Raw genomic sequence first — 14450 nt, forward strand, 5'->3', positions numbered from 1 at the left:
ATATTGTCGAACACTAATTGCGATATTGAGGTCCACGTTATAATGGCAGTAGCGATTAACATTTGTGTTGCTATCCTTTCTATCATTCGACAAAGCAGATAGCTATCCTGTTTTGTATCAAATTATGGTGTTGTGTGTATCAAGTTGAGATGATACTGTATCATATTGTCGAACACTAATTGCTATAGTGAGGTCCACGTTATAATGGCAGTATTCGATTAGCATTGGTGTTGCTGTCCTTGTCTATTATTCTACAAAGCAGATAGTGCTATCGTTTTCCAGCTCTGCAACGTTGTCGGATATTAGGATAAAAGTAAAAGTGGCAACAATGCCAAATGATATTATGTTTGTCGACTTCATAACGTGTGTGTGTACGGCAGAGGCTCCCAAACTTTTTTGACCCACGTCTCCCTTGGAGTACAGACAAAACATGGCGGCGCACCTAGTATAACTCATTTGTTTTGCATTGCATTATTTATTACTAGTAGTTCTGTGAACAGTAGACCTCACGCAGTATTCTCATCCACAAGTACCTGATTGAAACTATAGAACTTCTAACCTAAACTTCCCAAGTCGATGCCAACAAGCATTGTTGACGTTGACATTCAGATTGGCCAAATTTCAAGTGTGGTAAAACAGCCGATCAAAAAACTTTTGATTATTTGTGTTTATTATTCGATAATTAAAACATTTATAATAATATCATCTTATTGTCATATGAAAGAATAAAAACGTATAAACTCAACCTCCCACATAATCGAACATAATCTTTTAGGTTATGTAGACAAATCAAATGAAAATAAAAATACTTGGACAATTTACTGATCTTCAGATTGCCTCAGATTTGCTAGAGCTTTGACATTCCTGTTTTGCTTTATAAACAATATAGTGCCTAATAAACAATTATTCTCATATTTATATTGTTTATTTTTCTGTGTGGCGAAAAATAACGTTCTCAACCATGGGCAAAAATGTTTTTTCACGTATCTCAGTCTTTTCTAGTCCTCGACCTACGGCCTCGGAGACTTGAAACCGACTTCGAGCCGGAAAAGTCTCATTTTCGGCCCTAGGTGCGAAATATACTATTTCCAACCATTCTAGTCTATATAATTAGAGATGATTATTATTAGACTATTACGAATTCTAAAAATAATCCAGGTTCCGTGATAAAGACTATAGTGAGGTCCACGTTATAATGGCAGTGGAGAAAGATAGCAGAACAACGTTGCCGATCCTCTGTCTTCTATAGACGGTTGCTGATACAGGTTTATTGATGTAATATTAACTGTTCATTCTCGTTTAAAATAATCAATTATATTTTATTAAGCAACGAATTATATTTTTAAATAATTTCATAATGAATTGAATTTTTTTTAAATTAACTATCAATTCTACATTGTTAAAAGTCGATCTGGCAACAGAGCAAAGCGAGAGAGAAATAGCGCTATCCGCCTTGTTGAATAATAGACAAGGATAGCAATACCATTGCCAATCAAACACTGCCATTATAACGTGGACCTCGCTATATGCAAAATCTTGAAGAAATGTGTTTTAAACGTGAGAAAATTTCGTGATTGCTGTTAACAGAGAGAGAAAGAGAGAGAGTGAGAGAGTGAGTGTGAGAGCGTGAGAGAGATATTTGAATTATTTAATACATCTTATATTGCTAGGTCTGAGAAAACCTATGGAGTGATATGAAGAGAGAGAGATAGAATGATAGTGAGAGAGTGAGTGAGTGAGAGATTGTGAGAGAGAGAGAGATAGTGAGAGAGTGAGTGAGATCGTGAGAGAGATATTTGAATTATTTAATAAACCTTATATTGCCAGGTCTGACAAAATCTATGGAGTGATATGAAGAGAGAGAGAGAGTGTGTGTGTGAGAGCGTGAGAGAGATATTTGAATTATTTAATACACCTCATATTGCCAGGTCTGACAAAATGTATTGAGTGATATGAAGAGAGAGAGATTGTAGAGATTGTGTGAGAGAAAGAGATGGGTGTGAGAGTGATTGGTTGATTGATTGATTGAGTACTTTATTTAGTAGATTACATATATACTGCTTATACACTTATATACAATAGCTTAAATACAGCAAAATTATAGATGAATTTACATAATATAGAATAAAACAATAATTATTGAACTGTAAATTATATGAAACAAAGCAATAGTAATAACTATAGATAATATTGTAATGCATCTACATTAATTGGCTTTGGAGCTTTGGACATATCAATGTCCATTCTTCGGAAAGAATATTAAAAATATCCTCCCCACTAACTCTCTACCAAAGAGAGAGAGAGAGAGAGAGAGATATTTGAATTATTTAATACACCGTATATTGCCAGGTCTGAAAAAACCTATGTTGTGATATGAAGAGAGAGTGAGTGAGTGTGTGTGTGTGAGTGCGAGAGAGAGAGAGTGTAAAGGTGTGAAAAAAGTTGAGAAAAAGAAATAAACTTCTACTGGCGCCAACTGCTGTCATAATAATAGATAATAGCCTCTAAGCTGTATTTAAACTAAGTGTCTATGAGTTCTTCCACACAACGTGAGTAGGGTGACGTTGGCATCCATTCATTAGAAGGATGAGGAGGAGGAGGAGATGAAGAAGAAGTAGAAGAAGAAGAAGAAGAAGGAGAAGAGGAAGAAGAAGAAGAATGAGAAGAAGAAGAAGAAGATGGAGAAGAAGAAGGATGAGAAGGAGAAGGATGATGGGAAGAAGGAGAAGGAGGAGAAGGATGAGGTGGAGGAGGTGGTGAAGAAGAAGGAGATGAGAAAAGAAGGAGAAGAATGCGGGGAGGAAGTTGATGAGAAGGAGGAGGAGGAGAAGGAGAAGAATAAGAAGACGAAGATGAAGATGGAGAAGAAGATGGAGAAGAAGAAGAATGAGAAGGAGGAGGAGGATGAGAAGAAGGAGAAGGATGAGGAGGGAGAGGAGGTTGGGAAGAAGAAGGGGGAGTAGAAGAAGGAGATGAGAAGGAGAAGGAGATGAATAAGGGGAGGAAGTTGATGAGAAGGAGGAGGAGCAGGAGAAGAATAAGAAGACGAAGAAAAGGATAAGAAGAGGAGAAAAAAAGAAGAGGAGGGAGAAGAAGAAGGGGTAATAGGATGAGGAGGAGAAGTAGAGAAAGAATATGAAGAAAAGGAAGAAGATAAAGAAGAAAATTATGACGAAGGAGAACAAGAACAAGAAGAAGAAGATGATGATGATGATGATGACGAAGAAGAAGAAGAAGGAGAAGAAGAAGTGGGAGAAGAAGGAGGAGGAAAATTCCTGTAGGAAGAGAAGGAGGAGAATAAGAGAGGTAGAATAAGGGGAGGAAATTGATGAGAAGGAGGAGGAGGAGGAGCAGGAGAAAAATAAGACGAAGAAATGATAAGAAGAGGAGGAAAAAAAGAAGTGTGTGGAGAAAAGAAGGGAATAGGAGGAGGATGGAGGTGGTGGTGGAGGAGAGGAGGAGGAGGAGGAGAGGATGAGGAGGAGGAGAAGGAGAAGTAGAGATAGAAGAAAAAAAGGAAGAAGAAAAAGAAGATACTATGACGATGAGAACAAAGAAGAAAAGAGAAGAAGAAGAAGAAGAAGAAGAAGAAGAAAAAGAAGACGAAGAAGAAGAAGAAGAAGAAGAAGAAGAGAAGAAGAAGAAGAAGAAGAAGAATAAAAGTGACTAGAAACTCTATAAAAAACTTGTGCAGACATCCATAACACTGTAATACATACCTGTTTTAAGTATTGAATTTCTTATTGAAATAAAAATTGAAAAATAAACAATGTCTACTTTTATGTAACTTGAAACCTGACTTGTTTCTAATCACTGATCCCTTATTTTATTTTCCTTCTCTTTTTATTTAATTATAATTAGTTTTCATTTATTTCTTACTACAGTGAGGTCCACGTTATAATGGCAGTGAATAAAGATAGAAGAATAGCGATGCCGATTCTCTGCATCAATTAATTATTTTTCTACACCGTCAAAAATATAATTGTCATCGTTGTGGACCTAGAAAAGGATAGTACCACCGGCTTTGTCGAATGATAGACAAGGAAAAGTGTCAGAAATTCAGAACTCGCTCTTTATGATGTTGAAGATTTATTAATTTTTAAAAAATTTATTTTCAGGTCCAGATATCGTTGATGATCCCACCACAGTTGTAAGCGGAGATGATGAGAAGAATACAAAACGTAAGTTACAAGTTAACGTAAAACGTTAATGTTAAAGTTGACAAGTTAACGTTAACAAGTTAACGTTGAACGTAAGTTACAAGCGTTTAATAGTGATAATCACTATAGTTAGGTCCACGTTATAATGGCAGTGTTTGATTAGCAATGGCATTGCTATCCTTGTCTATCATTCAACAAAGTGGATAGCGCTATCTCTTTCTCGCTTTGCTCTGTTGCCAGATCGTCTTTCAACAATGTAGAATTAATAATCAATTATCAAAATATTTCATCTAAATTATGAAATTATTGAGAAATATAATTTCTTGCTTGATAAAATATAATTGATTATTTTAAACGAGAATGAACCGTTAATATTACATCAATAAACCTGTATCTGCTACCGTCTATAGAAGGCATTGACAAGACAGAGGATCGGCACCGTTGTTGTGCTATCTTTCTTCACTCCCATTATAACGTGGACCTCACAATAATAGATTTCAAGTTTATTATTTTGTAATATTTCCATTTGGAGTGATCCGTGGTCTAGTGGAGAGAGTGCTTGTCTAGCAGTCTAGAGATCCCCGGTTTAAACCCGCTCATCGTCTAAATTTTTTGAGCAGGTCATTCCCGTATTATCGGATGGGCACGTTAATTTGTCGGTCCTGGCTGAAGTGTGACAGTTGTGAAGGTTTAAATGAGATATATTCAGGCCAGGTGGAACTTCCGACGATGACAGGCGTTGTTGTCTGAAAACATTCATATTGTCCAAATTTCAAGTGTGCTATATCAGCTGATCCAAAAACTTTTCTTTATTTGTGTTTATTATTTAAGAATATTATCAACAATATTGGGGACCGAGCTTCGCTCTGGAGTACAAAAGCATAAAAAATGTATTACGAAAGAAGAAATTATAATAACATTCATACAGAAATGTTCTATCTAATCACAGTAGATTGAGATTGATTCCCAGAGGAATGCAAAAAGTTCTCTCACAAAGGCCCAGTTGCACAAAAGCCGGTTAAATTTTAATCCTGATTAACTTCACGTGATCCAAATCAGAGAACACCATTTCAAAAAGATGGATCTACTGGAATTTATCAGGATTGAAAATAACCCGGCTTTTTTGCAACCGGCACTAAGTACCTGATTGAATGATTACAAAAGTTCAACAGCTGAGTCATAATTTCGACACAGTCCCACACACATGAACTCGCTCACTCACTTCTATCACCAACAGACGACGAAATAATAAATTATTATCAGCTGTTTTTCCAAGGATGAATAATAATCATCCTTTCAATGTCCTTCAGCGAGTTTTTCCAGGGATGAGACTTAGTGTAATCGAATCTTTATATTATAAACCCATTATGTTCTGAATTTCGTCAGAATCGTTAGAGCCATTTTCGAGATCCGGTGAAATACAAACATATAAACATCTAAATATCCAAACATAGAAACAGAAGCTGCTCGATTAATAGTATAGGATATTTCAAAATATAAATTCAATCTCCCCAATTAAAACATAATATTTTAGGTTAATTAGACAGATTGAAATCCACCCAATCTGAGATCCTAACCCTGTCATGGTCGACGATGGAATTTACACACAAACGAGACCCCATCTTTACCTATAGTCCGTACAAAATTACTTCTGACTTGGAGGAACATGCAGCGCAGAAAAATGGAGGTAGATCAGCCAATGACAGTGATTAATAGAGTCATATTGTGGTGTATCATCTGTGTTGATACTGTATCATTTTTTGGTAATATTATAAAGAAAAGATAGTATAAGAAGATATGCCATGGTTTGTTGAGTTCATTCAAAGTTTGCAAGTTTTGTATCAAATTATGGTGTTGTGTATCAAGTTGAGATGATACTGTATCATTTTGTAAAGATTATAATATAATCTTAATTATAATCTTAATTATAATATATGTAATATCGGGGCACCGAGCTTCGAGCTTCGCTCGTTATTTCTATTCATTGATAAACAGAACACAATTCTCTAAAGGATTGTGTTTATATTTTACAGCTGGCTATACGTCAGCTTATGAATTTCGGGGATGCGATATTTTGATTTTCCACAGAATCACTTGCTCACTCACTTTTTTACTATCCACAGACGACGAAAGTCTCAGCTGTTTCAGCCAAGGATGAATTATCCTTTCAATGTCGTTCAGCGAGTTTTCCCAAGGATGAGATCTAGTGCAATCGAATTTTTATATCATAAACCTACTAAGCTCCAATTTTTTTGAAAATCGTTAGAGCCGTTTTCGAGATCCATTGAACATAAATAACCAGATAACCAGTTATAAAAATATAAACAGATATACAGAAATTGCTCGTTTAATATTATAGGATAATTGATTATTTCAAACGAGAATGAACAGTTAATATCACATAACGAGATAAAAAAATATGAACAGATATACAGAAATTGCTCGCTTAATATAATAGGATAGGTAGAAGCGCAGTTGCCAATTTGTCGATTAGACTCAGTCGTCTGACTGCTTTCCTACAGGAAACTTCGCATGTGTAGCATGAGCACATGAACAGTCACTAGAAGTTGGAAATCGCTGGCCGCTTCAAAACGGAAACATCGCGTCTCTGTATCCCTCCCACTGTATGCCCTCTCTACTGCGCATGTCCACCCCAAGTAAGAAGTAATTTTGTACAGAGTATAGTCCTATACCTTCAGCTTTACCTTTGCTATACCATAGAGAAACGATAGCATAAGTAGATATCCCATGGTATAGGGCGTTTATGTCGCAACTTTTACTGTTATCTCAAGCCGATAGTTTACGTATTTGCGTATTTCTTTGCCATGCAGCTGTGTGACGCTAGTAGTCTCTCAAATTGTGCTGTTCATATACTCTCATCCCAACAAAACAGAGGGTTAAGTGTAAGAGAGGGTCGGCTGCGCCCTAACTTCGCCCTCCTAGGTTTTTAATAAAGGCAGCTAATCAATCAATCAATCAATCAAAACAGTAAAAATTGACAATAATCGACAGTAATCGGCTTGAGATAACAGTAAAAGTTGCGACATAAACGCCCTATACCATGGGATATCTACTTACGCTATTGTTTCTGTATGGTTATAACTTCATACCTTGTTATACCTTTTCTTGCTTTCTAAACTGATTTTCTGAATTCATTTTCAGATTTTGCAGCGCTTTTGACCAACCGTAACCAACTGGACTCAGCTGATATAATGATGTATTCTGCAAGTGGATCTTTCAAGCAATATTCGGCCACAGGACGTTTCTCATTCCACAAACGGAATCTCTATTATTCCTTCTATACTAGCACCAGTCTCAGACCCAGAGGTCTGCAATTTGTCGATTTGAAGGGAAATATTCTCGAAGAACAGGTTGGTAACAGTTGATAGTTGATGATTAAATGATAAATGGTTGTTAGTTAATTGATAAATAGTTGATAGTTGACGGTTAATAGGTAAATATAGTTGATGGTTAATTGATAAACATGCGCAATTTGTTGATTTGAAAGAGAATATTCTTGAAGAACAGGTTGGCCACAGTTGATACTTGATGGTTAATTGATAAATAGTTGATAGTTGATGGTTAATTGATAAATAGTTTATAGTTGACGGTTAATTGATAAATACTGCAATTTGTAGATTTGAAAGGGAATATTCTAGAAGAACAGGTTGATAACAGTTGATAGTTGATGATTAAATGATAAATGGTTGTTAGTTAATTGATAAATAGTTGATAGTTAATTGATAAATAGTTGATAGTAGATGGTTGATTGATAAATACTGCAATTTGTCGATTTGAAAGGGAATATTCTAGAAGAACAGGTTGGTAACAGTTGATAGTTGATGGGTAATTGATAAATAGTTGATAGTTGACGGTAGATTGATAAATACTGCAATTTGTCGATTTGAAAGAGAATTTTCTAGAACAGGTTGATAACAGTTGATAGTTGAAGGTTAATTGTTGAATAGTTGATAGTTAATTGATAAATAGTTGATAGTTGATGGTTAATTGATAATAAATAGTTGATAGTTGACGGTAGATTGATAAATACTGCAATTTGTCGATTGAGAATATTCTAGAAGAACAGGTTTGTAACAGTTGATAGTTGATTGATGAATAGTTGACAGTTGACGTTAATGATAAATAGTTGATAGTTAATTGATAAACAGTTTATAGTTAATTGATAAATAGTTTATAGTTAATTGATAAATAGTTGATAGTTGATATAGTTTAAAGTGTTACAGTCTGGGTCCTGTAGCTTTGCCTATCGGCGGTGGGCCACTAGACTACAATACCACAGAATAGGTACAGAATGGAAACTTCTAATCAATCGCCTATCCAACCAATGCTTTTTACATGACGCCAATACTAGACACGTCACGTGACCTTGGGAAGTTCCAATCCTGGTCTTCTGATTGGCTCGTAGCAGTGAATGAGATCAATTGATCCGGATCATTAAAGTGATCCGAACCTATCATCAATACTATTACTATTTTGCGGCGCTTCCTAACAAGATTGCGGATTTTAGCGTCAGGGTACTAGCCAAGTTTCCATACTGTATGTTTACTGTGACAATACTACCAAATATCTACCAAATCAAATACTTAAGAAAAGATAGAAAAGAAAGGCAGAAAAATAGGCAGAAATACTGCCATTATAACGTGGACCTCACGATAGTTTGTTAATTTGAATTTATGAAACTTTTTTCCACGTTTCAGGTTTTGCCAGCTGGTTCAGTGTACCAAAATAAGACGGGGAAAATTTGCGGCGTTTGGAGGAGAATACCCAGAGAATATAGACGACTGATAAGGGATGAAAAATTGCTGGTCAATTTGCTATGGGATAAAGCAGAATTGACTATCACCGGACAACTCTACAGGTAAGAAAATTACTGAAATCCTTCTGTTTCTTCTTCTTCTTCTTCTTCTTCTTCTTCTTCTTCTTCTCCTTGTTCTTCATCTTCTTCCACTATTTCTTCTTCTTCTTCATCTTCTTCCACTATTGCTTTTTCCTCTTTTTCTTATTCTTCTATTTCTTCTTCGTCTTCTTTTTTCTCCACTCCGTTTCTTTCTTCCAATTCTTCTTCTTCTTTGTCTTCCACTTCTTCTCCTTCATCATCTTCCTTCTTTTTCTTCATCTTCTTATTCTTCCACTATTTCTGTTTCCTTTACTTTTTTTTCCTTTTCTTTCATTTCTTCCTCTTTTTCCACTTCTTCTACATCATCATCATCATCATCATCATCATCATCATCATCATCATCATCATCATCATCATCATCATCATCATCATCATCATCATCATCATCATCATCATCATCATCATCATCATCATCATCATCAACATCATCATCATCTTCCTTCTCCTTCTTCTTCTCCCTCTATTTCTTCTTCTGCTCCTCTTCCTCCTCCTCCTCATCCTCATTCTCCTTCTTCTCCTCTTTTTCCTTCACTTCCTCCTCCTTTTTCTTCTTCTTGTTTTCCCTCAACTTCTTCATTTTCTACTCCCTCTTTTTTTCTCCTCTTCCTTTCCAGCACTTCTTCTCTTTCCTATTTTTCTTCCACTCCTTCTTTTTCCACTCCTTCTTTTCCACTCCATCATTTTCTCTCCTTCTTCTTCTTCCACTACGTTTTTTTCTTCTTCTTCCATTTCTTCCTCTTTCTCCAATCCTTTTTCTTTTCATCAGCAGCATCATCTTCCTCCTTCTTCTTCCTCATCTTCTTATCCACCTCCTCCTCTTCCTCCTCCCGCTCCTCCTTCTTCTTCTCCCTCCACTTCTTCATCTTCTCATCCTCCTACATCTTCTCGTCCTCCATCTTCTGCTCCTTCTTCTTCCATTTCTTCCTCTTTCTCCAATCCTTTTTCTTCATCATCAGCATCATCTTCCTCCTTCTTCTTCCTCATCTTCTTATCCACCTCCTTCTCCTCCTCCTCCTCCTCCTCCTCCTCCTTCTTCTCTCTCTACTTCTTCATCTTCTCATCCTCCTACATCTTCTTCTTGTCCGCCATCGTCTTCCATCTTCTGCTCCTCCTCCTTCTTTCCCTCCTCTTCCTCATCCTTCTCCTCATTCACTTCCTCCTCCTTTTTCTCCTTATTGTTCTCCTCCACATCGACCTCTCCCTCTTCCTCCTCCTCCTCCTTCTTCTCTTCCTGCTTCATTTAATTTTCATCATGATATAATTTTGTAATTTTGTCTCGAAATCAGTACTAAACTTTTAATTTTCCAATTTATCTTTCTCCAGATACCGAGCTCTCACCACAGAGCTCTACAGCATCCTTTTAGAGGGCACCAATGAAGATCCAACTACGTTACAGCAGGCCGGTACAGCACTTGTATCGGTGTCCACAACTGCACCCTCTCTCCATCTCACCGTCATCTTCACGGGTATTTTTACCAACGACGAGATACAGAGTGGTAAAGAAGGAACGATATCTGTCAAACTCACCAGTCTAGATGGCAAAACTGTCGTTTTTGATGAGGTTAGTCACATAAAATTACAATCAAATTCAGTTACCTAAATCTAAAATCTGGTGTGGTGTACTCACACAACTTTCCTTGCCGTTATGATAATTGATCAACTGACGCTAGTGTTCCCGCGCATCTCAAGTCTACTTTTCTAAGATCTGAGCCAGCTGGTGACAGGACAATAGCGCTGCAGACACACAAAGTCTGCTATCTCTTCAGAGGGAATGATTTTTTACAAGCAACAGTTGCCAACAGATTGCAATTGAATAATCTTATTTTCTCTAATTTCGAGCTTATTTTCTATTTTTGGTGAAAATGCTACTGAACATTAATTGTAGAGATTTTTATGCTCAATCTTTTCCACTTGAATTTTTTTGTTTAAATTGTATCTGAAGCCTGATAATTGGAAGTCTAAAATCAAACTTTGCATAGATGGGGCGGAGCTCCTGAAATTTTATACAGATATGGGACTTGTGGCAGTTGATAGAACTTATCAATGACTATACTAGGAATAAATTTGATCAAAATCGTTGGAGCGATTTCGATAAAAATCGCGAAAAACCCTCTTTTTGATAACATTCTTGCCATTTCAGCCGCCATTTTGAATTGCATTTGATCGAAATTGTTCGTGTCGGATCCTCATAGTGTAAGGACATCAAGTTCCAAATTTCAAGTCATTCCGTTAATTGGGAGATGAGATATCGTGTACACAGACGCACATACACTCACATACACATACACACACACACACACACACACACACACACACACACCACACACACACACACACACACAACACACACACACACACACACACACACACAAACATACAGACCAATACCTAGAAACCACTTTTTCGTACTCAGGGGACCTTGAAACGTATAGAAATTAGAAATTGGGGTACCTTAATTTTTTTCGGAAAGCAATACTTTCCTTACCTATGGTAATAGGGCAAGGAAAGTAAAAAATTCGGTGCATGAATGGGCACGTAATATAAAATCAAACGTGTAAACCTCTTTGGTGGGACACGGTGTGTATCCTCTAGTTAGTGTCTAGTTTTACTTAAGAATAATATGAATCGTCAATCTGATGACATGTATGAATTGTAAATTTCAATTTCATTAAATTCCAATTAGAATATTCAAGACATATTACAAACTCTTCATAATGACACTAGCAGTCAGGCTCGTTTCGCTCGCCATATCCGTCTAGCAAGGGGGCTCCGCCCCCTGGACCCTCGACTGGTTCGTCCAAAAATGAGATCAGCGGGCTCTCTTCGCTCGCCAGCATTTTGGAAAAAACGTGGTAAAAACACCTGTTACTATATCGGCGTATCTTTGGCGAACAAAATTCTTCCACCTCAGCTAAACCTGTGTACTGATTTTTTTAAATAATATTTCCATCAATTATTGAAAAAGGTGAGAAAAACGTTGATTTTGGGCGTATCTTTGATGAAATATTAGTCACATCATCACAAAATTTTCAGACTCTAGCTAAAACCTCTGTACCAAATTTGAACATTTTTTCTGTCTATTACTTGATGAGAAAACGCAAAAAACAGCTAATTTTGGGCGTATCTTTGGCGTTATTTCGAATTCCTTCTAACACAACATTATTACACCCTAGCTTAGCTTCTGTACTAAATTTGAACAATTTTTGTTCATTTGTTCTCGATAAATCTGAGAAAAAGCAAAAAAAGACGCTGGAAAAACGCTAATTTTGGGCGTATCTTTGGCGTTATTTCAAATTCCTCCTAACACAACATTATTACACCCTTGCTGAGCTTCCGTACTAAATTTGAACATTTTCTGTTCATTTATTCTCGATAAAGCTGAGAAAACGCTAAAAAACGCTGGAAAACGCAGATTTTGGGCGTATCTTTGGAAATTTTTTCCAAATCCGTTTTTAGTGCGCCTCTAAAGGGCCAACTGAACAAACCTACCAAATTTGAACGTTTTTGGTCCGGTAGATTTTTAGTTCTGCGAGTGAGTCAGTCAGTCAGTGAGTGCCATTTCGCTTTCATAGGCCTATCATTAAAAATATAATTGAATAAACATAATTACTCATACAAAATACTCAATTAACGACTCTTTTTCTCTCATTTCCAGACGATGAAAGTTGAAAAACCCTCCTCAGACCTGAACACAGTGGAGGTGCGCTCAGCAGTCTCTCACCAGGACCTCCATCTTCTCAGCAACCTGCAACTGCAACTGGCCATCTCCAATCACAGGCAGCCAGCACTGGCCGTCAGTGGAGTGGCCAGACCACGCACCACGTGTGACGTGTATGTGGGCACAGTGGTGGGCGAGCGAAGTGAGGCTGCCGGCCTGGCATGGGTCTATGTCAACCGGCAGGCGGCTCTAGACTATCATGTGCAGCTGGATGGATTGGGTCAGCAGCTGAGCAAGGAGGTGCAACTGAGTTTGGGTAGGTGTTGTTTTGTTTCTCCTTCTTCTTCTTCTTCTTCTTCTTCTTCTTCTTCTTCTTCCCCTCCTCCTCATTACTGTTCTTCTCGTGATGACCTCCTCTTCCTCCCATTCCTTCTCCTCCATCTACTTGTCCTAGTCGTCCTCCTTCTCTATTTCTCCTCTTCCTCTTTTCCTCTTACTATACTCCTCCTCCTACTCCAACTTCTCCTACTTCCTCTTTTCTTCTCCTCCCTCCACCTCCTATTATATTTACTTCATCCACCACTTATTATTAATTACTCTTTTCTGTTAATTGATGTAAATCTGAATGATTTATCGTTTCTATGATTTGGTTTTTACGTATTGATATTTTTACTTTCCTTGCCCTATTACCATAGGTAAGGAAAGTATTGCTTTCTGAAAAAATTAAGGTACCCCAATTTCTAAATTTCTATACGTTTCAAGTTCCCCTGAGTCCAAAAAACTGGTTTTTGGGTATTGGTCTGTGTGTGTGTGTGTGTGTGTGTGTGTGTGTGTGTGTGTGTCGCGCGCGCGCGCGCGTCTGTGTACACGATATCTCATCTCCCAATTAACGGAATTAATTGAAATTTGGAACTTAAGGTCCTTACAATATAAGGATCCGACACGAACATTTTCGTTCAAATGCAATTCTAAATGGCGACTAAAATGGCAAAAATGTTGTCAAAAACAGGGTTTCTCGCGATTTTCTCGAAAACGGCTCCAACGATTTTGATCAAATTCATACCTAGAAAAGTCATTGATAAGCTCTATCAACTGCCACAAGTCTCATACCTGTAAAAATTTCAGGAGCATTGCACCATTTATGCAAAGTTTTATTTTAGATTCCAATTATCAGGCTTCAGATACTATTTAAACAAAAAAATTCAAGTGGAAAAGATTGAGCATAAACATTTCTACAATCAATGGTCAGTAACATTTGGCAACTGTGGCATCATTCACTATGAAGAGATATCAGACTTCGTGGTGTCTGCAGCGCTATTGTCCTGTCACCAGCTGGCAGATCTTACAAAAGCAGATCTTAGAAAAGTAGACTTGAGATGCGCGGGAACACTAGCGTCAGTTGGTCAATTTTCATAACGGCAAGGAAAGTTGTGCACCACACCAGATTTTTAGTCTTAATTTTTTACGCTTAAACATAATATTTCGTTTGACTTTTTAACATTCTTTATCTAAGGTTAAGTGCTGAAGGGGTGGGTATCCTCGATACCCTCTCTGAGAATGGACTTCTTAAGGTCCAAACTTCACCGTTTCCACCCTTTTTTCGCACATTTTCCATTGTCTTGCCAAAACTGCGTTGTTCATAAGTTTGAAGAAATTTTTTCTCAAACTTATTCTTCGACTGCTGTCGAAGTCTGGTGTTCAGCATGATGTAGGG

The 14450-nt window shown here is 37.2% G+C and overlaps 1 protein-coding gene across 1 annotated transcript; it reads left to right on the top strand.

Annotated features, from left to right (window-relative positions):
* Positions 1-4118: 4118 nt before the first annotated feature.
* Positions 4119-13052, top strand: LOC120356517 (dorsal-ventral patterning protein Sog-like; the record flags this gene model as incomplete). Its single annotated transcript, XM_039445457.1, has 5 exons — positions 4119-4181; positions 7323-7531; positions 8879-9039; positions 10402-10639; positions 12734-13052. Coding segments are annotated over 5 exons (990 nt in total), but the record flags the coding sequence as incomplete, so codon positions are not given.
* Between the last annotated feature and the right edge of the window lie 1398 nt (positions 13053-14450).

Source organism: Nilaparvata lugens, unplaced genomic scaffold (genome assembly GCF_014356525.2).
Source record: "Nilaparvata lugens isolate BPH unplaced genomic scaffold, ASM1435652v1 scaffold6962, whole genome shotgun sequence".
NCBI classification, from domain to species: Eukaryota; Metazoa; Arthropoda; class Insecta; order Hemiptera; family Delphacidae; genus Nilaparvata; species Nilaparvata lugens.